The sequence below is a fragment of the Delphinapterus leucas genome, chromosome 20 (assembly GCF_059928025.1).
Source record: "Delphinapterus leucas isolate spDelLeu-1000000601 "Yukka" chromosome 20, BTC_Dleu_Yukka2, whole genome shotgun sequence".
NCBI classification, from domain to species: domain Eukaryota; kingdom Metazoa; phylum Chordata; class Mammalia; order Artiodactyla; family Monodontidae; genus Delphinapterus; species Delphinapterus leucas.
This window is the reverse complement of record NC_143148.1, coordinates 47445377-47457823: the sequence shown is the minus strand read 5'-3', so window position 1 is coordinate 47457823 and position 12447 is coordinate 47445377. Positions and strand designations below refer to the sequence as shown.

Genomic DNA, 12447 nt, shown 5'->3' with positions numbered 1-12447 from the left:
CAGCTGCCGCGAGGAAACCTCCGTTGGAGGGAAACAAAGCACTAGATAATTTGTTCTCATTTGGTCTTTTAACTTCAAAGACAGGACTGGTGTTCGCTGCTGAACAACGGGTATAAATCAAGGCACTGGTCCCAGCCACGGGGTTCCCGGCTGCAGCGCAGGGACCAAGGCCTCCTTCAGGGGAACGGGCCACCGCCTCCCACGTGAGGGAGGTCTCTGCTCCTCCTGGACCTCCCCAGCCCCCAAGGAGCATGATCACCCCCTCCCTGTGGCCTAGATTAGGGACAAGTCTGCAAGAGGCCCTTCTGTTGCCAGTTTTGGCCCCCTCCCTCACCGATCCTCCCCGGCGCCGCCAGAGGGGCTTCTAAACCACAGGTCTGCCCCCCTCACTCCCAGGGCCCTCAGAACTAAAGCGATTCCTCTACAGGACAGGCCAGTCCCCCTGCACCTCCATCCAGACCTCTCCCCCGAGTTCTGGAATCCAATATCCAAACCTGCTTCCTTAAACGCTCCTGGGGGATGCTCAGAGCCGCCTGGAACCCAGCTCTCGATGGGCCCGCTCACACACCCGTTCCTCCTTCCGCCCCTGCTTGGGAAATGATACCACGATGCCCTGATCTGGCTCAAGCCCCAAATCTAGAAGTTCTTCTTTCCCTCATTTTCCTCCTCTCATGCCATCCCATCCCTCGGCAATTCCTGTCAATTCTACCTTCAAAACAGATCTCAAATCTATCAACTTCCTCCACATTCTGCCACCTCTTTAGTCTGAGCCTCTATCCCATCTGACCGGGATGTGGCGGTGGCCCCCTGACCGGTCTGCACCCACCCGAGTCCCTCCTAAATCCATTCTCCACACAACAGCCCCGACCTCCTGTCCCTCCTCAGCCCTAAAGTGGAGATAATGCTACTACTGACCCCACGGGATTTAAACGTCAGCAAAACCTAACGACGCAACACAAAGCGTTGGGCACAGCCGGGCCCCGGAAGCCCTCCCGGAGCGTTCATGGTTGTCAGCCAGTGTTCCAGCGAGCCTCAGCTGGAGCGCCAACGCTTGCCCCCAACACCGTCTGAGCCCTCAGCAAAACCACCACTACCCTTACTTCTCTGCCTCCCCAGTGGAGAACCTCAAGATCAGGGACCACATTCAGGGGCCGTATCTTTATCTTGGAACCTGCAGGGCTGAACACAGGCTCTGGGCGTGTGTGATGACTGGCTAAAAACACATAAATGAACAGTGTTTATTGGCTTGCTTGAACAATGTGGGAGAGGTCTTAGGAACAGTCCACATTTATAGTCAGTACTCACTTTGAAAACACCCACAAGGTCCTTAGAGATAAGAATAAAGAAATGATATAAAAGGAGAAAAGATCCTAAGGGTCTGAGGAGAAGAGAGTCTCTTGGGGTTGAGTGTCTATTTTCTCTTCATGAGTGACCCGTTCCCCCAGGGTCCACATTCAATGTTGAATTCAGAGGGAAGAAACCCCTTATAGGAGAACCTCCATCTATTCCAACCCCACAGCCAATCCTTCCCAAGGAAAAAGTGACGTGGGGCAAGTCCAGGGGACGCAGACAGGGACAGAATGGTGATGATTCCCTCCCAGGGGAATGTCATCATCCTGCAGAGCATGGCGGGGGCTGGCAAGGAAGAGGATTACGTCGCTGCACCATTACAGCCTGCACTGCCCCCATGTGGAAGGCTGCACCATTACAGCCGACCTGGCACCGGGGAAAGGACAGCTCTTGCATCCCAGCCTATGCACCCTCCCTGCCTGTGCTCTGGACTCTCCTTGAACGGCGTTTCCCTGCTCAGTCTCATCAGCCTCGTGTTATCCTGGACAAGCGAAAGGTGCTGGGCAAAGGCATCTGCAAGCGTCTCCCTGTGGTCATCATGCATTAGCTACACTCTTACAACTTGTATTTACTCACCTCAAACAGCTTCTAATCCCTCCCAAGAGGCCATGTGTCCATCAGAACCGGGTTGGGTGGGCTTTCTTAATATCCTTCGGACTCCCTCATCAGGCACTTCCTGTGTCCCACAAGTAGCGGCCCCAAGCAAAGTCTGCCTCAGGGCTTTGCTGCAGTCTCCTGCACCCAGAGAAGATGGAGGCTGCTCACTTTCGACAAACAGCTCTGGCCAGAACAAACCACTTACCTGGCTGGAGTGAAGACACTGATGCCGCTACTGAAGCTGGAGTCACAAGAACCATCGGGCCCTCCTGGGGAAAGAAAGGGGAACAAGGCATCATGAGAAAGGCTGTTGGAGTCTTCCAAATGAACAAGACCCCTGTCACAAGGACACACAGACCCTCTAGTCCCCCACACCTTGTTTCTGGCTCTTGGAAAGGGATGTAACTCTGGAGCCCTGAAGACCCAATGCCTATTCGTTCCCCAAAGCTTTTGGACAGTACCCGTGCTTGTAGGTTTTTAGGCACAGTGACCTCTCAAGGAGGGGCTCTCCAGGGCTGAACATATCTGGGAAATCTCAGAAGCTGTCGCTGGTTCAAGGACCATGGATGTTAAAAGTGACTTCTGGAACACTCAACACCATAAGCCATCAGGGAAATGTAAATCAAAAGCCCAGTGAGATACCATTTCACACCCACCAGGTGGCTAAAACAAAAAAGACAGATATCAGCAAGTGAGAGTGAGAATGTGGAGAAGCTGGGACCCTCGTGCATTGCTGGTGGGAATGTGAGATGGTGCAGCTGCTTTGGAAAACAGTCTGGCAGCTCCTCAAAAGGCTCCAAGCAGTTAGTTACCATATGGCCCAGCCAGTCCACTCCTAGAGACATGAAAACTTACGTCCACATCAAAAACTTGTACACCATGCTCATAGCAGCACTATTCACAACAGCCATAAAGTGGAAACAATCCAAATGTCTATCAAATGAATGGATAAACAAAATGTGTTGGAGCCCATACAATGGACTATTATTTGGCAATAAAAAGGAAGTACTGATCATGCTACATGGATGAATCTTGAAAACGTTATGCTAAATGAAAGAAAGCAGTCACAAAGGATCACATATTTTGATCCCATTTATAAGAAATGTCTAGAATAGGCAGATCTATATAGACAGAAAGTAGATTAGAGGTTGCTGAGGACTAGAGGAGACAAGGGTGTGATGGCCATTTTCATAAATTTAAAAAAAAAAACCTTTTAAGATAATTTTAGATTTACAGAAAAGTTGCAAAAATAGTACAGAATTCTCAATATTCTTCATCTAGCTGCCCCTAATATTAGTATTGTACAAACCCATAGCTCAATTATCAAACAGGAAAGTAGCATTGATACAGTTTTACTAACTAAACCACAGACCTAATCCAATTTCACCACTCATGTCCTTTGTTCCAGGATCAAATCCGGAACCCTGCATTGCATTTAGTTCTCCTGTCTCCTTGGTCCCCTCCAATCTGTGATAGTTCCTCAGTCTTTCCATGTCTTTCATGAACATGCTTTTGAAACCCTTGGTCAGTTACTCTGTAGAGCGTCTCTCCATTTGGGCCTGTCTCATGTTTTCTCATGACTAGGCTAAGGCTATGCATTTTTGGAAAAATGCTTCTGAAGTGATCTGCCTTCTCAGTACATCAAATCAGGGGTACATGATGTCTATCTTTCTCTTTGCTGGTGACGTTAACCCTATTACCCAATTTACGGTAGTGCCTACCAGGTTTCTCCCCTGTAAAGTTACCATTTTTCTTTTTGTAATGAATAAATATCTTGCAGAAGATACTTAAGATTAGACAAATATCCAGTTTTTCCCCCTCAAACATTCCCCCACTGTTTTTATCATCCATCAGTGGATGTTGCCTACAATTAGTACTATGGAGTTTGACTAATGGTGATTTTCTATATTCCTCTTTCCTTCTACATTTATTAACTGGAATTCTTCTATATAGAAGAACTGTTCCTTCTCCGTCATTTACCTATCTATTCATCCATCCATCCATTCATTCATTTATATCATCACTGACCCATACATATTTATTTTATTCTGTGGGTTACACATTAAAACTATCATTATTTATATTGTTTTTCAAATGGTACCAGCCCTGGCCTCCTAAAAGTTTTAAATTATACAAGTAACACATAGTTTTACACTAAAAATTCCTAACACAACAAGGCAAAGCCCCCTTCTCTCTCATTTATTTATTTATTTATTTGGCTGTGTTGGGTCTTTGTTGCTGCACGCGGGCTTTCTCTAGTTGTGGCGATCGGGGTCTACTCTTAGTTGCGGTGCGCGGGCTTCTCATTGCAGTGGCTTCTCTTGTTGCAGAGCACAGGCTCTAGGCGTGCAGGCTTCAGTAGTTGTGGCACGTGGGCTCAGTAGTTGTGGCTCATGGGCTCTAGAGCGCAGGCTCAGTAGTTGTGGCGCACGGGCTTAGTTGCTCCGTGGCATGTGGGATCTTCCCGGACAAGGGCTCGAACCCGTGTCCCCTGCGTTGGCAGGTGGATTCTTAACCACTGTGCCACCAGGGAGGTCCCCGCCTTCTCTCTTTAACCTTCAATCTTACTTTATGGGCAGGTAACTCACTAATTTACTGGTTAGGCAAAGGTCCCTCTCGTCTTTTCCCAGTCTTACTTTTTGTTTTGTAAACATAAATGGGATCAGAGTCTATCTTCTGCAACTTGCTTTTTTCACTTCCTACTGTGTCTTCAAGCTGCGCCACTCCAGTTGTAGACTATGGATGTCCGAAGTCCCCCAGTAAAGGGGGCCTTGAGTTCCACGCTGAACAGAAAAGCTCTGAGCTGCCGCCTGTCCCCTCTGGTCCCAGAGGCCCTCTGTGGGACAGGGCACAGCCCAGAGCGGGCAGGAGTAGCTGTGGGCGCCAGCTGGGCCTGCTGAGCTGCCTGCCGTCCACCTGAACAGGTCTGGGGAAAGGTGAGGAGGATATGTGGGGTAGCCTGGGTGGGCCAGCTGGGAGCAGCAGCTGGGGCTCCCTGCCACTGGTGGCCTCCCTCTCTCCTGCCTTTTGGAAACACACGCATTTATAGATGAAATGATAGGATGTCAGGAACCGGCTTCAAATTGACTTCGATTATTTCCTAATTTTCACTCTTAGATCTCACCTGTGCTTCCTTCCACATGGGTGTGGGCACTTCTCCAGGATCCATTAGAGGGGGCTGCTGCGGGGGAGGGTCAGGCACCTGCTGCTTTAATAGCTGTCGCCAAGCTGCCCTTTAGGAATGTTCTCCTGAGCAGTCATCCCCCCCACCCGCCCGAAGCCTCACACTGGGATATTAGTAATCTTTCAAGTGTTTGCCAAGTTGATGCGTAAAAATGAGACACTGTTTTGCTCTGCAATCCTGGGACACCCAGGCAAGCTGAGCATCTTTGGTTGCCCTTTTGTATCAATTCCCAGACTCAGGAGCCCCTGGGCCTGGGTCTGAGCCTGACTTTCCAACTCATTCACTGTGTGACCTTTGGCAGGTCACTTGCCTTTGCCCCCATTTCCTCACCTGTATAATGTGCCAACGCCACTGCCTGCACCAGAGGCTTGTTAGGACAGTAAAGGAGCCTAACACTTGTTAAGATGAAAAACCTGACCCACATTTATATTTATTTCCTAAGGATAAATTCTTAAATGTTATGATACACACTGCCAAATGTATCTACCAGACAACGTATTTAATGTATTTACTCTCCACCTTTCAGTAGGAACGTCTGTTTTTTCCAAAATCTCTCCAGGGAATGTGTATTTCTCTTATAACCAGAGTTAAAAATGAGGGTGGGGTTAGGGGAGAGTGGAAGCGAAGGAGAAAGAAAAGATCCAGTTCAAATAACCTCCACGAAGCCCGGCCTGCTGCCCCCAGTCCTCTGTGACCGCATCCGCTGTCACACGATCACTCATCTGAGGATCTGTCCCTGAACTCCTTGCAGGCAGGTCCTGGGTCTGATTCACTTACATGTGCAGTGTCCAAAGAGGGTGCTGATACACGCAGTCCCATCAAAGCTTTGCAAATGGGTGGATTCCATTTCATGCTCACCCACGGAGGTCACCAGTCTTCCACTGGAAACCGTGTTTATAGATCTGCTCCTCACCACATGAAGTTCCACCCCTGACCCTCTCCGATCCCTCACTTGGGACCCATCAGGGGCCCATTACCACCTGGGCAAAGCTGATGATAAAAGACACGGGAGCAAAAGCCCTGCCCCTGACAACCTTGCTAAGTAGTGGGTCTCATTATGAACAGACATTAAAACAACTTGACACTAAAGCACCTGTTATTGGGAGTGTGTGGCCTATGCCGTGTGCTAAGAGCTTTACATGCAAAAATCTCCGAAACTCACAACCACACATAGGTTCGGTGTTATCACTGTTGCCCTATTCAATGAATAAGGAATCTGAGGCATAGAAAGGCCAAGTGGCTTGTCCAAGGGCAACAGATATGAAGTCAGCGGGGCCAGGATGCACAGGCGGGCAGTTCTGACTGTGGACTCCAGTTTGTGACACCTGAGATAATCAGGGAACGTCATGGAGGGGAACTGGGAGGATGCATCAAACGCCTAGGAACTCAGAATCGGAGAAAGGATACTGCACTGTGGACCCCCCAAGCAGCAGGGCAAAGGGGGAGCCAGAGCAAGTGGAGGGGGCTGGGAGCAGTGTGACACGAACAAGGGCCTGCCCTGCCTGAAGCCTCGTGGTGAGGGGAGAGGGAGAAGCAAGTGCATGTGCAAGCGTGTGTGTGCGTGTGCTCACGTGCAGAGGGCCTGGCTGACGGGCCTCACTGTGGGGCTTGCCCGGAGGTGTGCAGTGGAGAACGCGGTGTGCTGTGGGACACACAACGCAGGCTGAGTCGGGGACAGGGGCACTAGAGGAGGGAAACCAGACAGGAGGTTCCTGCCTTTGCCAGGCTGGAAGAGTGGCACAGAGTCAGTGAGAGTAAGCAGGAGGGATGGATGAACGCGTGGATTGAGTAACTAAATCCTGACTCTCTTGGATTGCTGGTACCTTCGTAAAGTGGTCGTTAGTTACAAGCTGAGCGCGTCTGGAGTGGATGTGGAGCCCCAGAGTTAGCTGCGGCCATCTCTGGCAACTACTATAAAGTGAGCTCTGCATCTGCTGAAGTGCTGTTTATGAGGCAGTAAAACCTGAAAGCAAGCCGCCTGAATGTATCCTGATTTAGGATAAGATTCTCCTGAGCCGGGAGCTGTTTTTAGGAATGTTTAGGAAAACTGTCTAAATAAAAGGTTAAATGAGCTGCATTGGCCGGGAATCGAACCCGGGCCTCCCGCGTGGCAGGCGAGAATTCTACCACTGAACCACCAATGCTCCAGCTGAATGCTGCTCTGCCCGCAGCTGTTTTGCTGCTCTGGCGCACAGTGGCACTGGCACGGCTGTAACCTGACACCTCAGATGGTCCAGCATGGAATGCTGCTCCATTCTGCCGGCCAAATCCATGGGAGGAGGCCCATGGGGCACACATGCCTGACATTCTGCTCCGATGAAAGGCAACAGGGGAAAAGGCTTTAGAAATTCTTTTGGCTTCTGGGGGGCAGGTTCCAGGCCGCAGTCTGTTAGCCTTAAAGATCGGAGTAGTTTCTGCATCAGTTTACTCTTTGGCTGACTCTGGAAAGGAGAACATCACTCCAGAGCTGATTGGTGACATCTCAGTGACAACAGAGGCCCAAGAGATTAGAAAAGTCTAGAGTTCTAGAAAACATTTAGAGTCAAACTCCAGACTCCAATCGGCATAAAAGTGGTTTTCTTCATGTTAAGGATAAACAAGACGTTAATGTTAAAGGAGTTTGAAGGAGAGCAGAATTCCCAAGGACCAAATAAACCACAGCTGGAGCTTCCTTAACCCTCCCACCCTGAGAATGACTGGCACAGGAAAGGCAGCCAGCTTCCGAGTCACTGGATGTCTACCGCCAAGACTCAAGTGAACCCTGCAGACTGTACTCCTGCCATGCTCCAAACCTTTCTACATCGACTATAGCTGAAGCCAGAAAAAGAGTAAAGAAAGCATTAATGCTCTTTGAGGCAGAAAGGGTGAAGAGCTATGGGTTCTGGAGGCAGACTGCCAGGGTTCAAAGCTGCCAGACCGCCAGATCCTGGCGGTGGTACTTATCTTCCCTGCACCCATCTGTAGAATGAAGGTAACAGCAGTTCCCACCTCACTGGGCTGTTATTGGAATCAGGAGTTAAGATATGGAAAGCAGCCCTGGTTGGCTGAGTGAGGCCCCAGGTCAGGTTGTACAACCTCTGGGTCCCCGTGGCCCTCCCTGGCAGGTGAGGGGCAGGAGGCAGAGAGCACTTACCACTGGCTGTTCCCTCCTGCTTTGCCAACGAGTCATCAGGGTTGGGTCCTGCCTGCTTCTGAACCACTGGCTTGGGCTCGTCAGGCTCGTCGTCCTCGGGGGTGACCAGCTTCATCAGGCTCTGGTTGCACACGTTGGCCACCTCCTTGATGCCTGAGTCCACTGATGTAAGGAGCAGCCTGATCCAGGGGTATGTTAGTGGGCAGACAGGTAGGCTGAACTGAGTCCCTGTTCTCCCTGCCACGCTGGGGTCCCCGCAAGATGCTCCTATGTCTCCTCACAGGGGCCCTTCCTGGTGGACCTCTCATCAACAGGATTTCTTCCACCCAATGCGGGGCAGTGTGAGCTCAAAGACTTGGCACCTTGGGACCTGCGAGAGCCTCTCCAGATCTGTAAGTAACCAGGTGAGGTTTGGGGATGGCAGCATTAGCGCCACATCCCTAGTGCTGCCCTGGCTCTCCCTGTCCATGTTCAGCTCCACCTCTTGCTGCTTTGATGCCTGGGGAAATGTGGAGGTATGATGGATCCTAAGGGAGCCCCCATCCCCCACTCCAGGGTCCTGCAACTTTATGGCCCCCTTTGGGGCTGCTCGTTTCCTCTCTCCAGAGTGAAGGATACTCTTCTTGCGGTCATCGTAGGCCAGGCAGGGCAAGACAGCGGTCAGGATCCCAGAGGAGTAGGGCAGCATCACCCGGCCGGCCAGCTGGATGAACTCCCGCATCCAGCACATGGCTGTCAGCTGGATCAGGTCGTCTGGAAGGAGAATTGGTGGGTTCCAGGGGGTCCGCATGAGCAGCCAGAGCGCCCCTCCCATTGACCATGTCCACAAATGGGACTGGAGAACTGGAGGGCACCTGAGGGCTGCCACAGCTTCGAGCCTCACGAATACTCTCGCCCTTGCTTTTTCCTTCCAAAGGAATATACAGGTACCAGGGTGACATGGAATTACAACCCTGTGGCTGATTGTAAGAGTAGCCACAATTCTCTATCCCCCCTGTGTCCACTCCCCTGTAATGGGGCTCTGTGGCTTCTCTCATCAAGAGCTGGAGTTTACTTCCCCCGTCCCGGTATCTGGGCCAGCCCTGCTATTTTGTCCAAGAGAAGGTGGTAGAAATGATGGTGTGCCTGGTTCAAGCCTAGGCCTTAGAGGCCTTGCTCACGTCTATCATGCCTCTCGGAATCCATTGATGCCACGTGAATGCACCTGGGCTAACCCACTGGATGATGAGACACCTGGAACGACTGTTCCTGTTGCCACGCGTGACAGCTGGCAACAGCCAGACATGAGTGACACCACTGACCATGAGTAACACCTCAGCCGACCCTCCAGTTGACTGTAGGCACGTGACTGAGCCCAGTCGAGCCTGGCCCAGGGGAGCAGGGCCACCCAGCTGACCCGAAGACTCAGGACAATACCAAGGGACTGCTATGTGAAGTAACTGCATTTTGTGGTGGCTTGATACTCAGTAGAAGCAAAGAGATACACGACCCCAATCTCCAAGCTTCAATCACAGTGCTAATGGCAAGCTTGCCAGCAAGAAGGCCTCCAGATCTGACTCCCCTCTAGGGTCAGACCAAGTGAAAGGGCCTCCATGTTGACAGAATCAGAATCTCTCCCACAAGGACCCACCGCTCCAGGACCCACTGTCACACTGATTCACACTCCCAGGAGGACTCTCTCTGAGATGGGGAGACAGAAAGGTGCTTCAGAGGAGGTGGTGGTGGCCTTGGGGCCTTTGCACACTCACCCGTGGTCTGGCAGTGGATCACCAGGATGTTGGCCATCTCAGCAAACTTAACACTGGAGGGGTTCTTTTTAATTTCCTTCAAGAATTCTCCAAGGACCACCTCACACCTACCAATGAGCAAAGGAGAAAGGAGACAGCTCATGCAGCCAGAGCCAGAGGAGCCTCCACCAGTGGTGCCATTTCTGCTGTGCTCTGTGGGACACACTTGTCAGATGGACATTTTTCCGAGGCTGGGGGTGGATGATCTCCTAGCTCCTCAAAGCAGGAAGCACACGAGCCAGGAAGAGGACGGTGAGTTTCGTGCTCTCCTGCCGCCGCCTGTCTGTTGGGTGTGGGATACGCGTACATGCCGAGGGGCCCCTGCAGCCGCCTGCCCCTCTCCTCCTCCACTCACATTTTCCGAATCTCTTTGCCGTTGTCGCCCAGGATCTGGAAGAGTCCATCCAGGATCTCCGGCAAATAATCCAGCAGGTTAATGTCTGGCACGGACTCCAGAACCAGGATCTGCCCCAGGGGAGGAAACCATCAGGGAAAGTCACCAGCCAGAGAACCTGCATCTCCTCGCCCACCCTCCGGACTGCCCAGCAAGAAGGGGCCCTGCTGAGGCACCTTTTCACGGCACTGCGGGTGTCCCACGGGGGAGCGGGTGCTAGTAGCTGTTGTTTCTGTTCAATGGGCAGGGAAACGGCAATTTAACCCCAGGGCAGTTCAGATGCCCGGGGGCGGGGCGGGGGGTGCGGGAGGGAACCCATGGGAAAGGTGGGCAAGGCTAGAAGAGGTGTGACAGCTGGAGGAGCACAGCTGGCTTCAAAGGTAAATCTGGGTGTTTCCGGAGACAAGGAAGGAACCACATCCTCTTCAGAGGCAAACGTGATGGGCTTTGGGGGCAAAGCTGAATACATGTGTTTTCGGATTATCTGGTGTCATTGGCTCCTAGAGGGATAACAGTGAGGCATCCCGGCAGCCACAGAAAGTGCCCAGGTGAGCCAGAGAGCAGACCTCACTCAACTAGAGGCTCCTTACAGCTGGAGAAGGAGTGTCGCGGGGCCGGACCTTACCCAGGAGATGATGAACTGCCGGGCATACTGGTTGTTGGAATAAATCCTCTCCCGCAACAAGGGGATGAAGCCCACCAGGTCGAACTTGTTGCTCTCCGTCACAATGTCCTGTGGGTCAAAGGCATGAGAGCTGCCTGCTGGGGGCGGGGGCTGCCTGACCTGGCTGAATCCCCGGCCCGGGCTGGCTCCAGGGGTCAGGCGGACACAGAGGAAGATGACGGAGCCTGAGTCAGGCAGGAGAGGCCCCCGGAGCATCCCTCCTCACACAGGCCGAAGGACCAGCAGAAAGGATGCACTGAAAGCAGGAATCAAGGTCGAGAGAACTAATCAAAAGGCAAAACCCTGCATCTCTGTGGTCTGGCTCGAATGCCCTGGTGAGCTGAGCATAAACTGCCCCTGTCACTGGGGGCAGGGTGGGGTCAGCATGAGGGGACATTAGGGGGACAGAATGGTTCTGTATTTTGATCCTGCTGTTGACATAACTCTATACTCTCATCATAGAGCTGTACACTATTCCATTAACTGCATGTAAATGAAAAAAAATTTTTTTAATTACGAAGAGCATCCCAATGATAGAATTTATAAGCTGTACAGACAGATGGAGGAAACAGCTGCTAAAAATAAGAGTGGGGACCAAGTACAAGTACCTTTAAGAGGCGGTCTAGGAGCTCAGAGCCGCTCTTCACATTGGGGTCTGGGTCAGCAGCCAACTATGAGAGAGACAGAGGTGGAGAGAGGGTCACTGTCAATATATAAGACAAGGAATCCACTGAAGTCCAACAGCAAAGGCCTTGGGGCAGGCTGAACATCACATAGGCACCTCTCTCAGTGCACAGATGCAAGACAGGCAGGGGAGGCAAGGGGGTAAAGCAGAACTTGGCAATGCTGCCGAGATGTGGCAGACCCCCGTTCTGCTCAGGGACCGCTGGGACCTGCTGCCACCAGTCAGGTGGTTGCTTCCCGTTGGCCTTCCTCAGGGCTTTCCAATCTTACAATGCTGGGTCCTCTCTCCACTCCTGGAGGAGGGGACGGATCAGCTGTGAGGCTAATCCTCTAGAAACGACTTCAGGGAGGAGAACTCCATGACGATGAGAGAGATGCCGATAAGCTATCAGGGAACCCAAAGCCTTTCTAAGCAGAGCTTTTTCTAGAGCTTATGGGCTACGCTCTCCTTGCAGGGGAAATACAGTCTGTACTATGAAATCACCACCTTCACCTTCTATAAGGGAGGTCAGTGCTCTCAAATGACTGTTTTTTTCCCCTCCAATTTGTGGTGGACTGATGCTTTTGTAAAATGCACTAAAGATAAATTAATAGAGGTGTGGGGGAAAAACAAACATAAATATTTACAAGCCCATCTAAAAATATATCATTAGA

At 51.5% G+C, this 12447-nt stretch overlaps 1 protein-coding gene and 1 non-coding gene across 2 annotated transcripts in view; both read right to left on the bottom strand.

Moving 5' to 3' along the window:
- Positions 1–12447, bottom strand: part of VAC14 (VAC14 component of PIKFYVE complex) — a 97765-nt gene that overhangs the window by 72449 nt on the left and 12869 nt on the right. Inside the window, exons 4-10 of the mRNA XM_022583235.3 lie at positions 11718–11780; positions 11071–11178; positions 10407–10516; positions 10013–10119; positions 8883–9017; positions 8265–8417; positions 2153–2216 (exon numbers count right to left, since the gene is read on the bottom strand). Of these exons, the coding sequence (XP_022438943.2) occupies positions 2153–2216; positions 8265–8417; positions 8883–9017; positions 10013–10119; positions 10407–10516; positions 11071–11178; positions 11718–11780 (740 nt within the window). The remainder of the gene's footprint in view (positions 1–2152; positions 2217–8264; positions 8418–8882; positions 9018–10012; positions 10120–10406; positions 10517–11070; positions 11179–11717; positions 11781–12447) is intronic.
- TRNAG-GCC (transfer RNA glycine (anticodon GCC)) lies at positions 7205–7275 on the bottom strand. The gene has a single exon. It is a non-coding gene; the product is annotated as a tRNA-Gly (tRNA).